Source organism: Pundamilia nyererei, unplaced genomic scaffold, assembly GCF_000239375.1.
Source record: "Pundamilia nyererei isolate P.nyererei 1_Seehausen unplaced genomic scaffold, PunNye1.0 scaffold00004, whole genome shotgun sequence".
NCBI lineage: Eukaryota > Metazoa > Chordata > Actinopteri > Cichliformes > Cichlidae > Pundamilia > Pundamilia nyererei.
In genome coordinates, this window is record NW_005187405.1 from 8,856,323 (window position 1) to 8,872,104 (window position 15,782).

The window sequence follows — 15,782 nt, forward strand, 5'->3', positions numbered from 1 at the left end:
GAGTGAAAACATATATGCTTGTGCTAAAAAAAACACACCACAGTACACGGTTTACAAAAGAGGAGCACTAACACACAAGCAAACATGCAAATTGCTGCCTCTCTCCGGGGAATATAACCAGCTGACACAACGCCAAGTTTTTAAGCAGTAAAATCTGACAAACCAAATGACCCTGCAAGTAAAGAAAATAAAACGAATCCTGTGTTGCTGAATGTAAGACAGCAAATATGTTAATATGAAGCTCAGGATTAAAAGTTTTGCAAGTTTTTTCTTCTACAATGAGGTTTTGATTATGCAAAGCAACAGCAAATTCATGAAATGCTCTCCCGAAGTAGGCTAATCGGTAAAAGTAGCACTGAATTATTAATTAAATGTTACAAATGAGGATCAAGAAGTGTCCACTCCTATTTTTTGGATATGTGTGTGGAAATCAGATCTGTTTACAAATCAGGAATAAAATAGGTTCATTGCATAAAAGTAAAAAAAAAAAAAAAAACATAAAACAAAAACGCAGCTAAACAAAAAGGCAGATATTGTGAGCATCTGTAAAATGAGCCGAGTTGGTTTTCGCGCCACTAAAATGTCGGGCATCCTGTGTCACTTGCATGCACCTACTAGCTTGAAGCATATTGGCTCCAAAAATGAAATCTGTGGAAAGAAAGTAGTGAGCATCTCTGGCTTCACAGCCTGTATCTGTTTCAACTACTGTTACAGTGAGAGATGGAAGCCTCAGAGCGTTAGCGTCAACTTATTATCTCTCTCTCCCCCTCTCTCTCAGAAACACTCACAGAAGACAGTTGTGAAACAGTTCCTCCAATTTGTCGTCTTCGCTTATCTACCATCATCTCTCATCCAGAGCTGCTGCTTCTGGAGCTCAAAAGTGCGCAAAGACTTCCAAAAACAACTTTAGTCTTATTACAAGCCCATCTCAGGGCAAGATAAAAAGTTATTGTTCTTAAAAACTCACTGCTTATGATGTATTTGTGGCCATTTTTAGCTGAATTTGTCAAAATCTTAATACACTTATTGAGATGGAAGTCACTTTTTAATTTTCGAAATGTCACAACTCTAAAATTCACTAAGCCTTCATGTTTTATCAAAAATTGTGCCAGTTTTATCCACGTTGAACATCTGACATTTAATAGTGAGAGTCAGAGCCTTTCTTAACCTTAAACTAACCCACCACAGTAAGTAAACAACAGGACACTGGCAAAATGGCACAAAGCCTACATGTCTGACATTGGAATTTAAATGACATATGAGTCTGATGGACATGGGATCAAAATGTTGGAAATTTAAATGCTTGTTTCTGCTCGCCAGGTTCAATCATAACCCGTCTGATAGATCTAGAAGAAACCAAGAGAAAAGAGCTTTACAGTCGAGGATAATAGCAGAAGACAGCTTCAAAATATGGAAACACAAAGAAATCTATTCACAGACATTCTTATGGTTGCTTGATTATTTTAAGTCAGCTGGATTCACCCACTTCAGCTAAACAGGGGACTGAATGATCTTAGGTTTACTCCGAGTCCCTCTGGCAGCTTTTGACATTTGGTGTGTGTTTGTCATTTGGTTTCTTGGCCTTTGATTATATAGCCAGTGTTTTTTGCAGCTTTTGGAAAAATCATACAAAGAAGAAGAAAAAATAGAAGAAACCATATTTCACTCCAGCTCGTCGTCTGTATGTCCTTTGAGGAATTTTCACAGTTGGTCCTAATGAGTGTTACATTGTTGGGTGCCCATCAATCCTTGTTGGTGGAGTTTATATTCACTTAGTGTTGATAAAGTGTGATAACCTTGGATATATCCTTGTTTAGTGTCTGTCTGAGATTAAGATGAGGAGACTTATACCAGCAACACATCTGGCAAAAATCAAACAAAGACGAGGGCTAATATATAGGGCTAGCGAGCCAGGCAGGGTGATATTTAAGATGAGACAAGATAAAAATACATTTTATTTTACTCAAATGTATCGTTCTCAAATACTAAACAGCTTTTTATGCGATATGCATCTTCAGTAGCTCTGTTGGCCTCAGCCTCAAGATCTCGCCTCCTGAATAATAATGAGCGAAAACAAACCTGATTGTTAACTTTGGCTCTCCTGTTCTCATCTGTTAAGCACTTCAAACAATCCCATTAAAAGAATAAACAGACAATGGTTATTAGAAAAGGTGGAAACAGATGCGCCTTCATTATATTCAACCTACTTAGCCCAACACTCCGCTGGATTAAATTTTCCCACCCAATTAAAATTAGAGGCAGAGAGTGTCGACGATACCTGATGTCGCTGTGAAGCCTTTAACCCTTTTTCTTTTTTTTCCTGCAGCTGCAAAAGCAGAAGCCACTGAGGAGGTAAAAACAGTTTCTGGGAAGGTGGATGCTGAAAAAGGAGAGAAAAAGACTAAGGAGGGCAAGAAAGAGGGCAAGAGTGCCAAAGAGGGGAAAGGAGATGAAAAGGACGCATCTACAAAGAAGAAGGGAGAAAAAGGCGAGAAGGGAGCATCCAAGAAGGAAGATGGGGACGGGAAAGGGAAGAAACCAGGAGAGAAGGGAGACAAAGGGGAAAAGGGAGCAAAAGGAGGGGCTAAAGGAGGGGGCAAGAAAGCTCAAAAGTAAACTCTGCTTTTCTGTAAATACCGGGAGAAAAAAATCAAATTTTTTCACTGGGAACATTTTGAAACTCTTTTTCTAAAGTGGAATTTGTATATTATATTGATAATAAAATATATGCGGATACATTATTACATTATTGATGTTTGTGTCTTATTAGGATATGAAAAGACAGTAGAATTATAGATTTATTATCTTATTCACAATTCACTGATGAACAATAGAGATCAGAAAGCATCCTCCAATCTCATCTGAAGTTTACACTGGTATCTACAACATGCCTACATCACAAAGGAGTGAAGAGAGAATGACTGAATGATGTGTCACTGCCCGCATTACAGTATCTAAAGCATGAAGACTATAAAGTCAAGTCCACTGAGTACACTTCAGCACAAGATAAATAAATGACAATGGAATACACATTATACTTCCATGAGAGGTATTTGAAACAATGAAATACAACCTTAGCTCTACGGTTATTGGCCCTATTGTACACTTGATTCCAAAACACAATCTTTTTACATAATACAATCAGAACAAAACACCATATTAAAGGGTATTAAAGTGGTCAAAGAGAATTTTCCAAGTGTTCTTGATTTACAAAAAAAAAAAAAAAAAAAAAGATCTTCATGCTCTGACATTGCCCGACCTCTGAGTGAAAAACTGGATTATACAACAGTAACATGGTATACTCTTTGATGGTCTGCAAATTAGGCTAACTTTCAGTTGTCACAAGCCTGGGAGAAATGCATTAAATTACCCATTATAAAGGATACAAATGGATGATAGATATTTAAATCTTCTGTGGCAGCAAGGTACGGTAACATGACTTTATAAAGGTTTCCCTCAGTCTGTCTTTTTCTATTTTCATCACTGCGGCATGCAGCCACCTGTAATTACTATTGTAGTCAATCCAGTCAAGCTTACGTCATAATTATAGCAGAATGAAAATGTTCCTTTTGACTGTCAAAAGCAGCTAGGAGCTCTATGGCAAACGGGAATTTGTTATATGACACTGAAATTGTAAGTTCAATCATTCTTGGTTTTGGTCTTTTATATATAATAGCAAAATATGAAGCATGTTAAAAACATTAAATACTTGCTAAAAGGGTAAACAGTCGGTGTGTAAAGTTGATTTCATTCTAGTGCTATTGGATCCAGTTTGTACTGTAAGCAGTAACTTGAGCAGATGAGAATTTAAGTTAAAGAGGTGGCTAACTAAGTGTGAAATGACCCAAAGAGCCATGCAGGGGAGCTTACAGTTAAATAGTATTTACTTGAGAATATGTAGAAATTTGGCCAGCTGCTGCTTGAAAATTTTGTGACATTCAGAATCATTCTAATGTTAGATCTTGAAACATAGTTTCAATGTTAAGGATTTAACAACAAATGTAATATTAAAGGCTTTGGTCTGTTGTTACTCTGTGTCTGGGTGTTTTGAATCTTTCACTGCTATTTACATGAAACGAAAGATTTTTTTAAAGACAAGAAAAAAATAAAATATTACTGCAAAATTAAGACAATCTGGTCACTGTAAACGTGATGGTGGAGGATAATACAAATAAAATCTTCAGTATAACCTCTTCTCTGGCAGCTTATCATGTCTTTTCTCTTTGGTATAATAGATCATGTGAGCTACCCTGCCAATCATGCAGGCTAAGTATAGTAAATTACAAAGATATTCAACTGTTCTGTTTTGGCCTATGTACATAACCAAATATTGCCAACATCCCATAAACCAATACATGAAAAAAACAAAAACATCAAAACAGCTTTATAACATATAACATATCCATACATAGGAACACTTTAAGCTCACAATTAGAATGTATCTCTGATTTTTGTAAACATCGTGACTCGTATATACATCATAGAAGCAGCACAACACTGGACTGACTACCTGTAAAAAATACTGTGTAGTAGTAACTTCAGTTTTTTTTCTCTAGAGCATCACAAATATCACTCCTAGAATCCCACGGGGAATTTAAGACTCTTCGTTTCCTCCTTAAATTAATATTCCTCTGGAATATTAATAAGACTGTTGCCTCCATCCTGTGCCTTCTAATAGGGCTTCATCTTTTGACAACTTTGAGAATATATCCAGTATATACAGTTTTCCTTTGAGTTACATGACGTTACTCAGAGAAAAGGGTTGTCTGCAAAGACATTCTTACTTTGGTGTTTTTAGTTTGGCCGTGTGAGTATTGACATTTTATATGGACAAAAAACTAAAAACTAGTACATTCATTTTAACCATTCAAAATCTGTGGAGTCAGAGGACTGAATACTGGGTGGGGGGAGGGGTGTGTGAACGGAAGAGAAACACAAAATAATCTTTTATGACACACATGGATCCTCTGGAGCAAAAAGCTGACTATGCTAAAACACCACCTGAACAGTATAAAAATAGGTGTGCAACAACAGAGGACTTCAATTACCTGAGTAACTTCCCTTTTACGCTGAAGTGGATTTAATCCAATGCAGAACAAATGAGATTCCACACCAGGAAACATGAACACGTCTCAACAAGTAGGATTAATAGTTTTAAAGCCACACGTAATCTTCATTCAAAACTTCCTGATTAAATTGCCAACATTTTTGCCTCTGAGAGCGCTCAGTACCCACCTGGCTTTACTTTGGTGATTAAGGGTATTCTTGCCCATTGTAGTAACTACAAAACCCCAGTTTTTACTTATGCACAAAAAAAAAATGACCACAAAATGATTGCTTCCAGAGGAAACATAAATGAAGGATAACAACAGTTATGGCAGTGAATAAGAAGTAAAGAACGGCAGTCCTCTTCTCAACATTTTACACATTCAGTGTGGCAGGCGGTTGGTGAAAGAGTTATTTGCTGCAACAACGACAGTCATCACCCATCAAATAAGCCCGCAAAAGCGATACGGCCTTTCTGCCTCGAGCCTCATCGCTTGGCAATGTTCCGGCTCAATTCACAGGAGAAAAAAACTGGCAGTGTCGATGCATGCAGGCATCCTGAGACTGTTTCGTGATGATTTTCTTTCCTCGATTTTCACCGACAAAGACAGCGTCCTGCAGGTCACATGACTGTCTCCCTCTCCTCCTCAACCACGGGCGAGGGTTTTTCGTCCTCACAAGGCCGAGTATGCGCAGAATGCTCTTCGGCTGGAATGTGGAGCTCCTGTCCCGATGACGGTATAGAGTTCTCTGACACGGAGCCATTTTTCACATACCCAGGGAGGTTCCTGTGCCCATTCACAGGCGCCGGTCCCAGCCTCGTGGTGAGGTGGAGGCCCAGCGGTCCTCTGGCAGTGACATTGGTAACACTGGTGTGTGATACCATAGGTCCATAGCTGTAAGTGTTACTGCCGCTTCGAGCTTTTCTTTTGAAGTCCAGGGCTAGAGTTCTCCTGCTCCAGGACTTTTTTATCTCAGCTTGCACCTTAGAAGAGAAAATACTTTTTTTTTATGCATAAAAGCAGAAGAGTCAAAAATGTGTAAAAGGCAACATTTCTGAGTTCTTACCTCTCCATTACAAAAGCAGTATATAATTGCCACTAGGAATCCCTGCAATATAGAAAACAGTGATTTTTACTCCCATTGTCCGTGAGTGAAATATCTTTGCAATGCACTTTAATTTAACATTTTAGCTGTAAAATTTGGCATTTTGTTTGATATTTTCAGTCATCAGCTACTCCTGTTGTTCTTTTAATCTTGATTAGGATCTAACCATAACTTAAGAACTAAACAATAAGCAACAACTGGACATTCACTAACTGGTTTTTGGTGATAAGGTTAACCCTTAGGACATTTTAAATCCTGAAAAATCACGCCTATTAGATTTTTTGAGCACATCATTATTTATATCAGAATAAAATGAAATTTTCATCACAGGATTTTTACCTGGAAGGAGTTTGAGAGCATCTCGTAATGCATTTGGATCAACCATGGAATCCCATGCACCTCTGTATATGGCATGGCAATGAATATGATGTAGTGGACGCCAAACAGAGGCATCAGCACCAGCGTGGACTTCAACAGTTTTCTGTAACATTCAAAATCGTAACACAATACTTTATAAACATCTCATTTCAATAGATCAACAATAAAGATGAGTTGGTGGATTGAAGGTTAAAGTCATTTGTTAGCAAAAAAAAAAAAAAAACACAAATCAAGCTTAATTTCCATCTTTTTACATGCAAGGGTTTGATGATTTTTTTTGATGATATTTGAAATCATTTGAAATTGAATGCTGAACAGTGCAGAACAGTTGGAATGCAATTTGAAGATGACCTTGTAGTCTGTGTTGAGAATTTCCCACGTTTAATCTCCCTGTGTTTGTGTGGGTTTTCTCCCACATTTGTAAGACTTAGGCTATGTGGGGAAATTCGCTGCAGATAAAAGTGTGTGGTTTAGGGTTAGGTGTGTTTGTACGTGCACTGTGATGGACTAGAAACCTGTCGAGTATGTTCCCAGGATTTATTTTACTTTGACAGTTGGGATAGACTGTCACCCCCGAGAAGCATAAGTGATTACAAAAATGCATTATATGGACAAAGGTGCGTACAGGAGCTGCTCTCCCATGAAGTTCTGGGCGCACAATTTTTGTGTTGATGTTAATGCCAGAGGAGGTTGCGAGCTCTGCAGTTACAGAGTCAGCAGAGCTGTGGTGACTTTTACGCACTAAACCCCTCAGCGCTTAGCAACCCTGCTCTGTAACTTTACTGTGGTTGCTGTGGTTCCTCAGCTCTTCCACTTTGCAGTAATATCACTTGCAGTTAATCGCAAATATCTAGGAGGAAAGAAATGTCACAAACTGACTTGTTGCAATGGTGACATACTATTACAGTACCGACCCATTAATTCACAAATGCCTGTAAAGGCAGACTGCATGGCTAGATGTTTGATTTTACAAAGAGATGTGGCCCAAGACTTTTGTCCATATCGTGTGCATCTCATGATGTAGCTAAATGTTACCTTTGCTGGTTGCAGCATTAAATTTCAAATGAATCGTAACATGACTCAGAAAAGAAAATATTGAAAAAAAGAAATAATAATTTTGCACTTCGCTAGTACGCAGCACCTGTACTGTTGTCTGGTGTCACACCTTCTAGCATTTGTTTCTCGCAGTTTAGTTGCCAGGACTCGGACGATGTTCAGAAATAGCAGAAAATTAATCTGAAGAGGAAATAGAAACATAATGTTAGAATTAGATGTAATTGGAATCACTGAAAGGTGTCTTATCCATCAGCTGTGATGCCACAGGTGCAGCGAAACACTGTCATTTCGCACACGGTAGGGGAAAGTTGAAATCAGCACGCACTCACCACTACAGCAACCACGATGGGCATTTGATATATCCATTTAAAATTGCCTGCGCTTAGGTTCCAACACCTGTGATAGACAAATAATAACAAGGCATCAATAAACAAGTGATATGACAACCTTCTTTGTGGGGTGGGGGGGTATTGTTTTCTGCCATCATGTTGGATATACAGAAAGGGCACAAACACAACATCAGGTCATGTTTTGTGGCTCTCAAAGAACTTTAAGATTTGCAAGGCTTTGAAATAACAAAATCTCCTCTTTTTATTTGGAATTAAAAGTTCACTTGACCCCAGATGTCATTTCAAAGATTTATAGACAATGCACAATGACAGCATTTGATTTAGGTTAAGTATGGTATTAACCATAGGCCGGTTTTACTGCTAGATTTTAAGCCATATGGATATTATTATGTTTACTCAGTTTCCCAAATATATTGCAAAGGTACATATTGTGGTTATCATCATGTATGGTAGGTTTTTTTGCTAAAAAAAAACAAAAACAATAAAACAACCCAGACAGGAGGCAGAAATGTTCTGTTGCTCTCCCACCGACAGAGAAGAGAATTATGTGGTTTAGTTCCACTCTACAGCTGCTGGATACTAGCTTAGTCGCGAGCTCCCAGCTGCAGAAACTTCATGTTTTACTGTGGTACAGGACCAATGTGGACACTGCAGATAATGGTAGTTGGAGGTGGTTGAAGTTCTGCCCATCTGGTTTGGGAGTTTTGGCAGTTTTGACCCAGGTGAAGTTGCCCATTTGTAAATCGAATTTGAATACACTGATTTTTGGCCACTTTAAGCTTTATTGGACACACTAATACCAAATATGTGCGGTTAATTCATACACAACTGTACACACACACTTAATGGGAAAGTAGTGAAACTAAATTGCTTCTATGGATCACTTACTCTGTGTCTGCAAACATGGCTCTCACAGTTGCCCAAATGGTTACAAACACAGCTGGTACACCTGCAAAATAAAATAAAAAATGTCTAACTTGGTATCATAAAAAATTTATCAAAAAGACAAAAACTAATTTGCTCATGTGAGAAGAATCCAGGTAGCACAGCATCCACATTGTATGCGCTGTGCTTATGACATTTATACGCACAGTGTGTACAATGCAGGAACTGTAAAGCCCATATTCAAAATCTTTTTCTTTTTTTTTTCTCCAGATGAGTCATTCTCCATTGTCCTTTCTTATTCATGAGAATTTCATCAGCAGATATGGAAGTACCTCAAAGTGTTCCAACTTATTTGCATGCTAATTACACCATCAAAAATTTAATTCCTTTGATAAGAGCTGCGTTGCAGGTCAATGGATCTACTGAACATGCAAGTACAATGTAAATTAAGCAAGCAAACTCACCCCATCCAATCACAGTAAATCCCCACAGGCACTTTCTATTGGAGAAGAAGGTCATAAAAATGAGACTGTGGAGGTAGAGACCCTCCACGAGAATCCAGTAGTAATTAGTTGCCAGGAAGTACATAAACAAGGTTACGACCACCTTACAGGTAATCTATAGAGAGAAGAAGAAAAGAAGCAACAGATTTAAAGTTTAAACACATACCTTATAACTCTAACATACACCTATGGTACTCTGATTTCAGCTACAGGTGATAAACTAGAAGGGCACTTTCAATAGGTTTTTATGATGACACTGACATGGATTGTGGGCCTCTACAGTTTTCTCATGTCAGCGCTGGTTTCCTATGTGCCACAGAGCTGAATATCAAATACTGCTTGGTTTAAAGGCCACTGGAAGGTTTGGGTCCAAAATACATTTCACGCCTGCTGATACATTATGGACCATTCACACCTCTCAAGTTGTCTGGGTACGGTTTTACTCGCTATCCCCCAGGGTCAGGACTAAGCATGGAGAGGAAGAATTTGGTTTTTATGCATCACACAGCTGAGCAGAAAAACACTTTGCACATGTATTTCATGAGACAGCTGAATATGAGCAGGGGAAACTGATCTAACATTGCAAACAAAGTCCTGCACACTGTCAAAATTGCATTGAGAAATGAATATATTTTTGCAATACTGTGCTTCAGCGCTGAAATGAGCTCCCAAAAAATCCAGATAAAATGAAAAAAACTCAGCAGGACTGCTCCACTGAAGGCTTAGATATTTCTGTTTGCTACAACCTTGTAATAAATAAAATTATTTCACACATTAAGTGCTTTACCCATTTTTTTAAAATATATTTTATTTTTTAATAGTCTCCCATTTAATAATGCTCTAATTTATCTGTGTCTGCAGCTGCAACTTTTGTCTTCATGCATTTTTATGTCATGCACGTTTGACTGACCTCTTGTTGAAAGGTGCAAAACAATATGGCTTATGTTACTCATGTTCAGATTATTCACCACAGGCATGATTATTTTTCAGGCAGGATTCACTCCTGCTGCTTTTCGCCACACCGCTAATTGTTGAGCAACTTTAGAGGCACGAACGAGGTTATAATCTTGTTAGCTGACCTCCAGCTAGTATAAACGTGAATGATATATTGGCAATTTACAACTCTGATAGTGTCAGAAAAATGAAGACTCTCTCACCTGGCATTTCATTAGGTATACCTGTTCAACTGCTTATTATTGCAAATCAGTCAATCACATGACTGCAACTCAATGCATTTAGGCATGGAGATATAGTAAAGATGACCTGCTGAAGGTCAAACTGAGCATCAGAATGGGGAAGAAAGGTGATTTAAGCGACTTTGAATGTGGCATGGTTTTTGGTGGCAGACAGGCTGGTCTGAGTCGTTCAGAAACTGTTGATCTACTGGGGTTTTCCGACAAAACCATCCCTCGGGCTTATGGAGAACGGTCCGAAAACGAAAAAAAAATCCAGTGAGCAGCAGTTCTCTGTGTGGAAATGCCTTGGTGAAGCCTGAGGTAAGAGGAGAATGGCCAGACTACGTTGAAGTGATAGGAAGGCAACAGTAACTCAAATAAGCACTTGTTATAACCAAGGTATGCAGACGAGCATCTCTGAACGCACACCGTGTTAAGCCTTGAAGCAAACGGGCTACAGTACTCTAGCCCACATCGATCTCTAATCACATTTTCTTGTCTGTAATTACTGCAGATTGGTTAGCACACAAAGTGCTCACAGATCCTTGTGATGAAGGATGGTTCTGAACAAAATAAAGACTTTTACTGGGAATCATGGGACGGTGCGGTCACAGCAGCTGCGGTCACAGCAGCTCGAGAGGAATCTTCGTAGATCTTCTGACTAGCCTCAGTGAGAAATGTAGCCAGACAATGTGACAACTATTTACTCATAGCAGAACAGCTGAGATAAACAAGGTAACTTTATGAGATTTCCCCATCTTCAGGTGTTCCTTTTCTTTAGGACTGTTAGAGAAATTGGACATATTTTGACAGCTGGGTCATATGTTGTGAAAGCATGGGCAAATGTAATGTAGTTCAAATCTTGAATAACACATAAAAGTTTCTCATTATCATTAGATGTACCTCAGGAACATCTAAATTTGCAGCGCTACTGTCATTGCACCCACCCAATGGGAAAATACTGCTCTGAACTACATCTGTAACCGAGTTACAATGCCATTTTGTTACTGTGGAAACAACACATTTTGCTCATGGATCACTGTGTGAGTTTAGGCTCATTACTGTATATGTTGGTTTTTTAGCCAGACTCTTTTTCTGATAAAAAATAACATGTCTTTTTTTTTTTTTTTACGGGTGGGGGGGGGATGAGAAAATTTCTGAAAAAACAAACAAACTGGGGCGAGTAGTTACAGAGATATGACTCCTTCCCAGACATAACCCATAATAGGGTGCTAACAATCCATTGTACGCATTTGAGCATTAATGGATTGCTGTTAAATTTTGTTGGTCCCCAGAGGGCGTGGATCAATTTCCTCCCACCACCAGCAAGTATACGTTTTCACTTATTAAGAAAGCTTCAGGTCTCAAGCATCGTGGCCATCTGCCTTTCCCATTATAGGGTTGAGATTCTTGATCACAAAATTTAGCAATTATTAGATTATTAGATGGGTATCAGTGGAATTACAGACAAAAAGAGGTTAGCGTCTACCACGACTGGCTTTGGTAATCTTTTGATTTTTTTTTTTTTTTTTTTATCTAGTACCTTCATAAGTTTCCATGTGATCAGTAATTGTCTATTTATTTATTTGTTTGATTATTTTGATCATTTCTAAATATTTAAATAAAATTGAATTGAATAGAACTGAGTTTGTTTATTTTTAACAGGGACAGTGTACATTAATAAACATTGCTGTAATTGTACTAGAGTTAGCAACAGGTTAATATTCATCACCTGCAAACTAACAGCATTTCTGTTAACCTCTGCTGTGTTATGTTTGTACTGTAAATGAACCAAAACATCATCATGCTAGCGAGTTAAGACCAGATGATAAGTCTGGTAAATATGCTGCATGTTAAATATGCAGATTAAAAGCATGCAGACAGCACATACAGAGTCCACTGTGGAGTTTTTTCACAGCATCTGCGCTTCATAGTTACGGTGTTATATGGTCGACCAATGGATTATTATTGCAGCTTTCTGAAATGCGTCTGTTTTATTAAAACATTCAATTAAATAATAATTTAATTAAATGTTTGACTTCTTTTTATCTATATATATTTCTACCACAAATAAAGAGAATGGATGTAGTTCACTGGCTTAACTCAGTTCTTACGCATGTCTAATTATCAGTCCCAAGCACACTAATTCACAAATGTTGTTCCTGTGTTATTCGCAGCCTCTTATTTTCTGTGTCCATCCCAGTGTCTTAATCCATTATCTGTATTTGTGTGGAACAAAGCTTTTGAACCCACTGTTTCAAAGTTCTGAGTGAAAATGTTTTATTTCATGCACAGAATAAAGTTTTGAAACTAAGTGAGTTATCACCATGCAACATACGGGAAGCACATTTTATATGTGAATGATCGTGTCTTTCATGCCAATTGTATTAATCTTTAAAAGCAATGTGACATAAATGTATCAATAGACTACCAACAAAATTAACCGCAAACACTAAAGTTGGGACTCAAAGCACAGAGTACTGCACACAACTCAAAGGACGAGCGAGTGTTGTGTCTACAATTAACTTGCACTTAGCAAAGAACCAATTTTAAACAGTATCATTAAACCCATAATTTCTTTCCATTTCTTTAGCTGAATATACAAACAAAAAGTACGCACATAACACAGTCTGACAGGTATTTTTGAACCAACAGGTGATTCCCAAAGCTGAAAACTTGACATATTTCAACTGGTGTGTCAAAAATTCTGCAGCAATATCTTCACAGAGAACAGAACAAGCATCCAAATAGGAATTTTGGAATCTCTTTAAGAAGCCTCGGGGACTATTCATGAAGACTACTTAAAGAAAACACAAGAAAGTTTGAGTAAGAGAGCTCAGACTGAGTTGAGCTTCCATACATCCTTATTAATAAAGTGCAATAAGTTGCTGCACCTAATTCCAATTTTGCTATAAAGAAGAAGGCTTTGCATTATATACACATATTCAGCCTGTGATTTCTGCAGGAGCGTCAGACCTTTTGTGATCGGACTGGTCTGTGGTTCAGACCTTACATTTTCTTTTTCTTAATTAAGAAAATAAGTGGTTGAAAAAGGTTATTTGCTCCATACATAAAATGATGAATTATGCCAGAGTACACACACCTAAGTTCCCTCATTGTGTCACACACAATATTTCACTTACTAAGCAGTTTGAATACAGTATAAGTCACTTTGCAGAGATACAGAGGATGAAAGATATCCCTAAATATATAGTGTAAATTGTTTGTGTATTAAAGCATCCGTGAAAAGTACACAGTCTTTACAAATTTTTTCAGACTTGACTCTGTTCAGGAAAGCCAAGTCCTGGCCTAGTAAAACCTTGGCACGGTGACAAGCAGTACAGTTTATTTGCTGCAGTACTGGAAAAGCAACTGAGACTCCTGCAAAACTTACCTAACACTTCCCATGCGGAAACACAACTCTTCACACCAAGCAACACTAATCAAATTATGTGTACACGTAAAACAAACAAATCCTGACATTATATTTTTTTTGTGAGTACTGCACGTTCACTGACTACGACAACAACTTTATCTGCTGCTTCTGTTTCTATTTGGTTTACTTACAAAATGCGTTTTGTCGGTTTGTGAGGCTTCAGAAATAGACTTGATGTCTTCCACACTGACTCCTTCCATGTCTAATGTCGATCCGGAGTAGAGAACAACGTCTTTTACAAAAATGCTTATAGCTCTTAGCATGTAGGACACAAAGAGGTGCATGTGGATGTAGTTCCTGGTACAGTGTAACCGTCTAAAAAAGAGAGAGAGAAAAAAAAGAGTGGTATGGTCAAATATCAGATATGTGAGAAATTTTTCCTATTTTTCCTTTTTTTTTAGACAGTTGGTACACCTCAATGTTAAGTTTGTGCTCGACTTTTCACACGCACACAAACAATACGCATCTTAATTAGAGCCAGCTGAATTCCACGCTGACTACAACACATTCTCGAGAATTAGGAGCTTGAAACACACAAATATTAAATCGTTACACTCAAAGTGAGCAGTAAAAACGAAATTGCAAGCATGTGTTGAAAGGGATCCAAATTTGCTTCCACGAAAGCACAAGTTTATCAGTCAAAAATTCTTCATTCTTAACATTTATAGAAATGTTAACATTTGCAACTGTGAAGTGATTCTGGCACTGTGCTCCAAAGGGAGCTGCAGGATCAATAGCCATAAAGGCTACATTATTGCAGTCAAGACAAAACGTCAATGCTAAAATTTCTTGAATATTTACTAGTGCAAAAAAAAAAAAGACATGACAGTTTAAAGTCTAAATTTGTCAACATTTACTTGACGCTGACATTAGATCAGTGTAATTTCTACCCACTGTTTCTTTCTCTAAAGACTCTTTAATGAGCTGAATTCTTTGACGAGCAACCCTCAGAGAGCTATTGATTGAGAAAAACTAATCTAGCGTACATTTCCCCAGTGAAAAATTCTGAACACAAGTGGTAATGCAAAATATCCCCTCTTCTCTCTCCCTGGAAAACATTTATGAGCTCTCCTGTCTAAAAGCTGATGTGTTAAAGAGGAGAGACATGGCTGGAGTGCTCTGAGCACAGAGCCAGAATGTCAGATGGGCCCCTGGGACAACTTATTAAACTCATTTTGCCCGTAGATTTCCTGGTGCCAGTTGGGAGCATTCCTAAAAACCTTCTGACTGCCTGCCTGTACAGTAAGTCACGCCGGTTGGAGCATTGGTAAACAGTTCCTTCCCATTGATTAGTGATAGTCCCTGTGCTCAACTAAATAAGCAAATAATAACAAATCTGCCCTGTGTTAATCAAAATGATTAAAAAAAACAGACATTTTCAGACTGAATTCAACCTTGTTTTAAGGTTTTTTCCTTTTTCATTTAAGAAAGTAGCCCTAAGGTAAGGCTGATACCTCTTATGTTTGTACAGTAGGAGGAGAGCTTTTCAAACACAGCACTTTGCTCTGAATTCACATCCCTTCACTCCCTTGTTTAGATGTTTACATGTGGGAAAAGGTGGATGTTGATTAGGAAATGTAATCTTTGTAAGCTGGGAGGAATAATAAAAAATAAAAACTCAGCATACACACTTTGGTTGTGTGTCAGCGAAATCTGAAATCAGCATGAAAATAACAAAGAACCTAAATGTCAGGCAATGAGGCATGCATTACTGCACGCCTGAAGGCAGGCTCCTCCTCAAAGGCAGTCATATCATAGTCTGTTAAAAGTCAAAGTAAAAGTCAAAGGTAATGCTTGATATAGATTGTGTGCTCCGTGCCGTCGCTGTGACACAACACATATATTG

General features: G+C 38.0%; 2 protein-coding genes across 2 annotated transcripts in view; one reads left to right on the forward strand and one right to left on the reverse strand.

The window, feature by feature from the left end:
* Positions 1 to 2,616, forward strand: part of tmie (transmembrane inner ear) — a 14,278-nt gene extending 11,662 nt beyond the window's left edge. The window contains exon 4 of the mRNA XM_005721560.1: positions 2,327 to 2,616. Coding sequence (XP_005721617.1) covers positions 2,327 to 2,616 — 290 coding nt within the window. The remainder of the gene's footprint in view (positions 1 to 2,326) is intronic.
* A 169-nt stretch (positions 2,617 to 2,785) lies between these two features.
* The window catches only part of pth1r (parathyroid hormone 1 receptor), a 46,521-nt gene continuing 33,524 nt past the window's right edge, over positions 2,786 to 15,782 (reverse strand). The window contains exons 6-13 of the mRNA XM_005721513.1: positions 14,068 to 14,251; positions 9,287 to 9,440; positions 8,826 to 8,886; positions 7,917 to 7,983; positions 7,673 to 7,767; positions 6,493 to 6,634; positions 6,115 to 6,156; positions 2,786 to 6,031 (exon numbers count right to left, since the gene is read on the reverse strand). Coding sequence (XP_005721570.1) covers positions 5,669 to 6,031; positions 6,115 to 6,156; positions 6,493 to 6,634; positions 7,673 to 7,767; positions 7,917 to 7,983; positions 8,826 to 8,886; positions 9,287 to 9,440; positions 14,068 to 14,251 — 1,108 coding nt within the window. The 3' untranslated portion in view covers positions 2,786 to 5,668. The remainder of the gene's footprint in view (positions 6,032 to 6,114; positions 6,157 to 6,492; positions 6,635 to 7,672; positions 7,768 to 7,916; positions 7,984 to 8,825; positions 8,887 to 9,286; positions 9,441 to 14,067; positions 14,252 to 15,782) is intronic.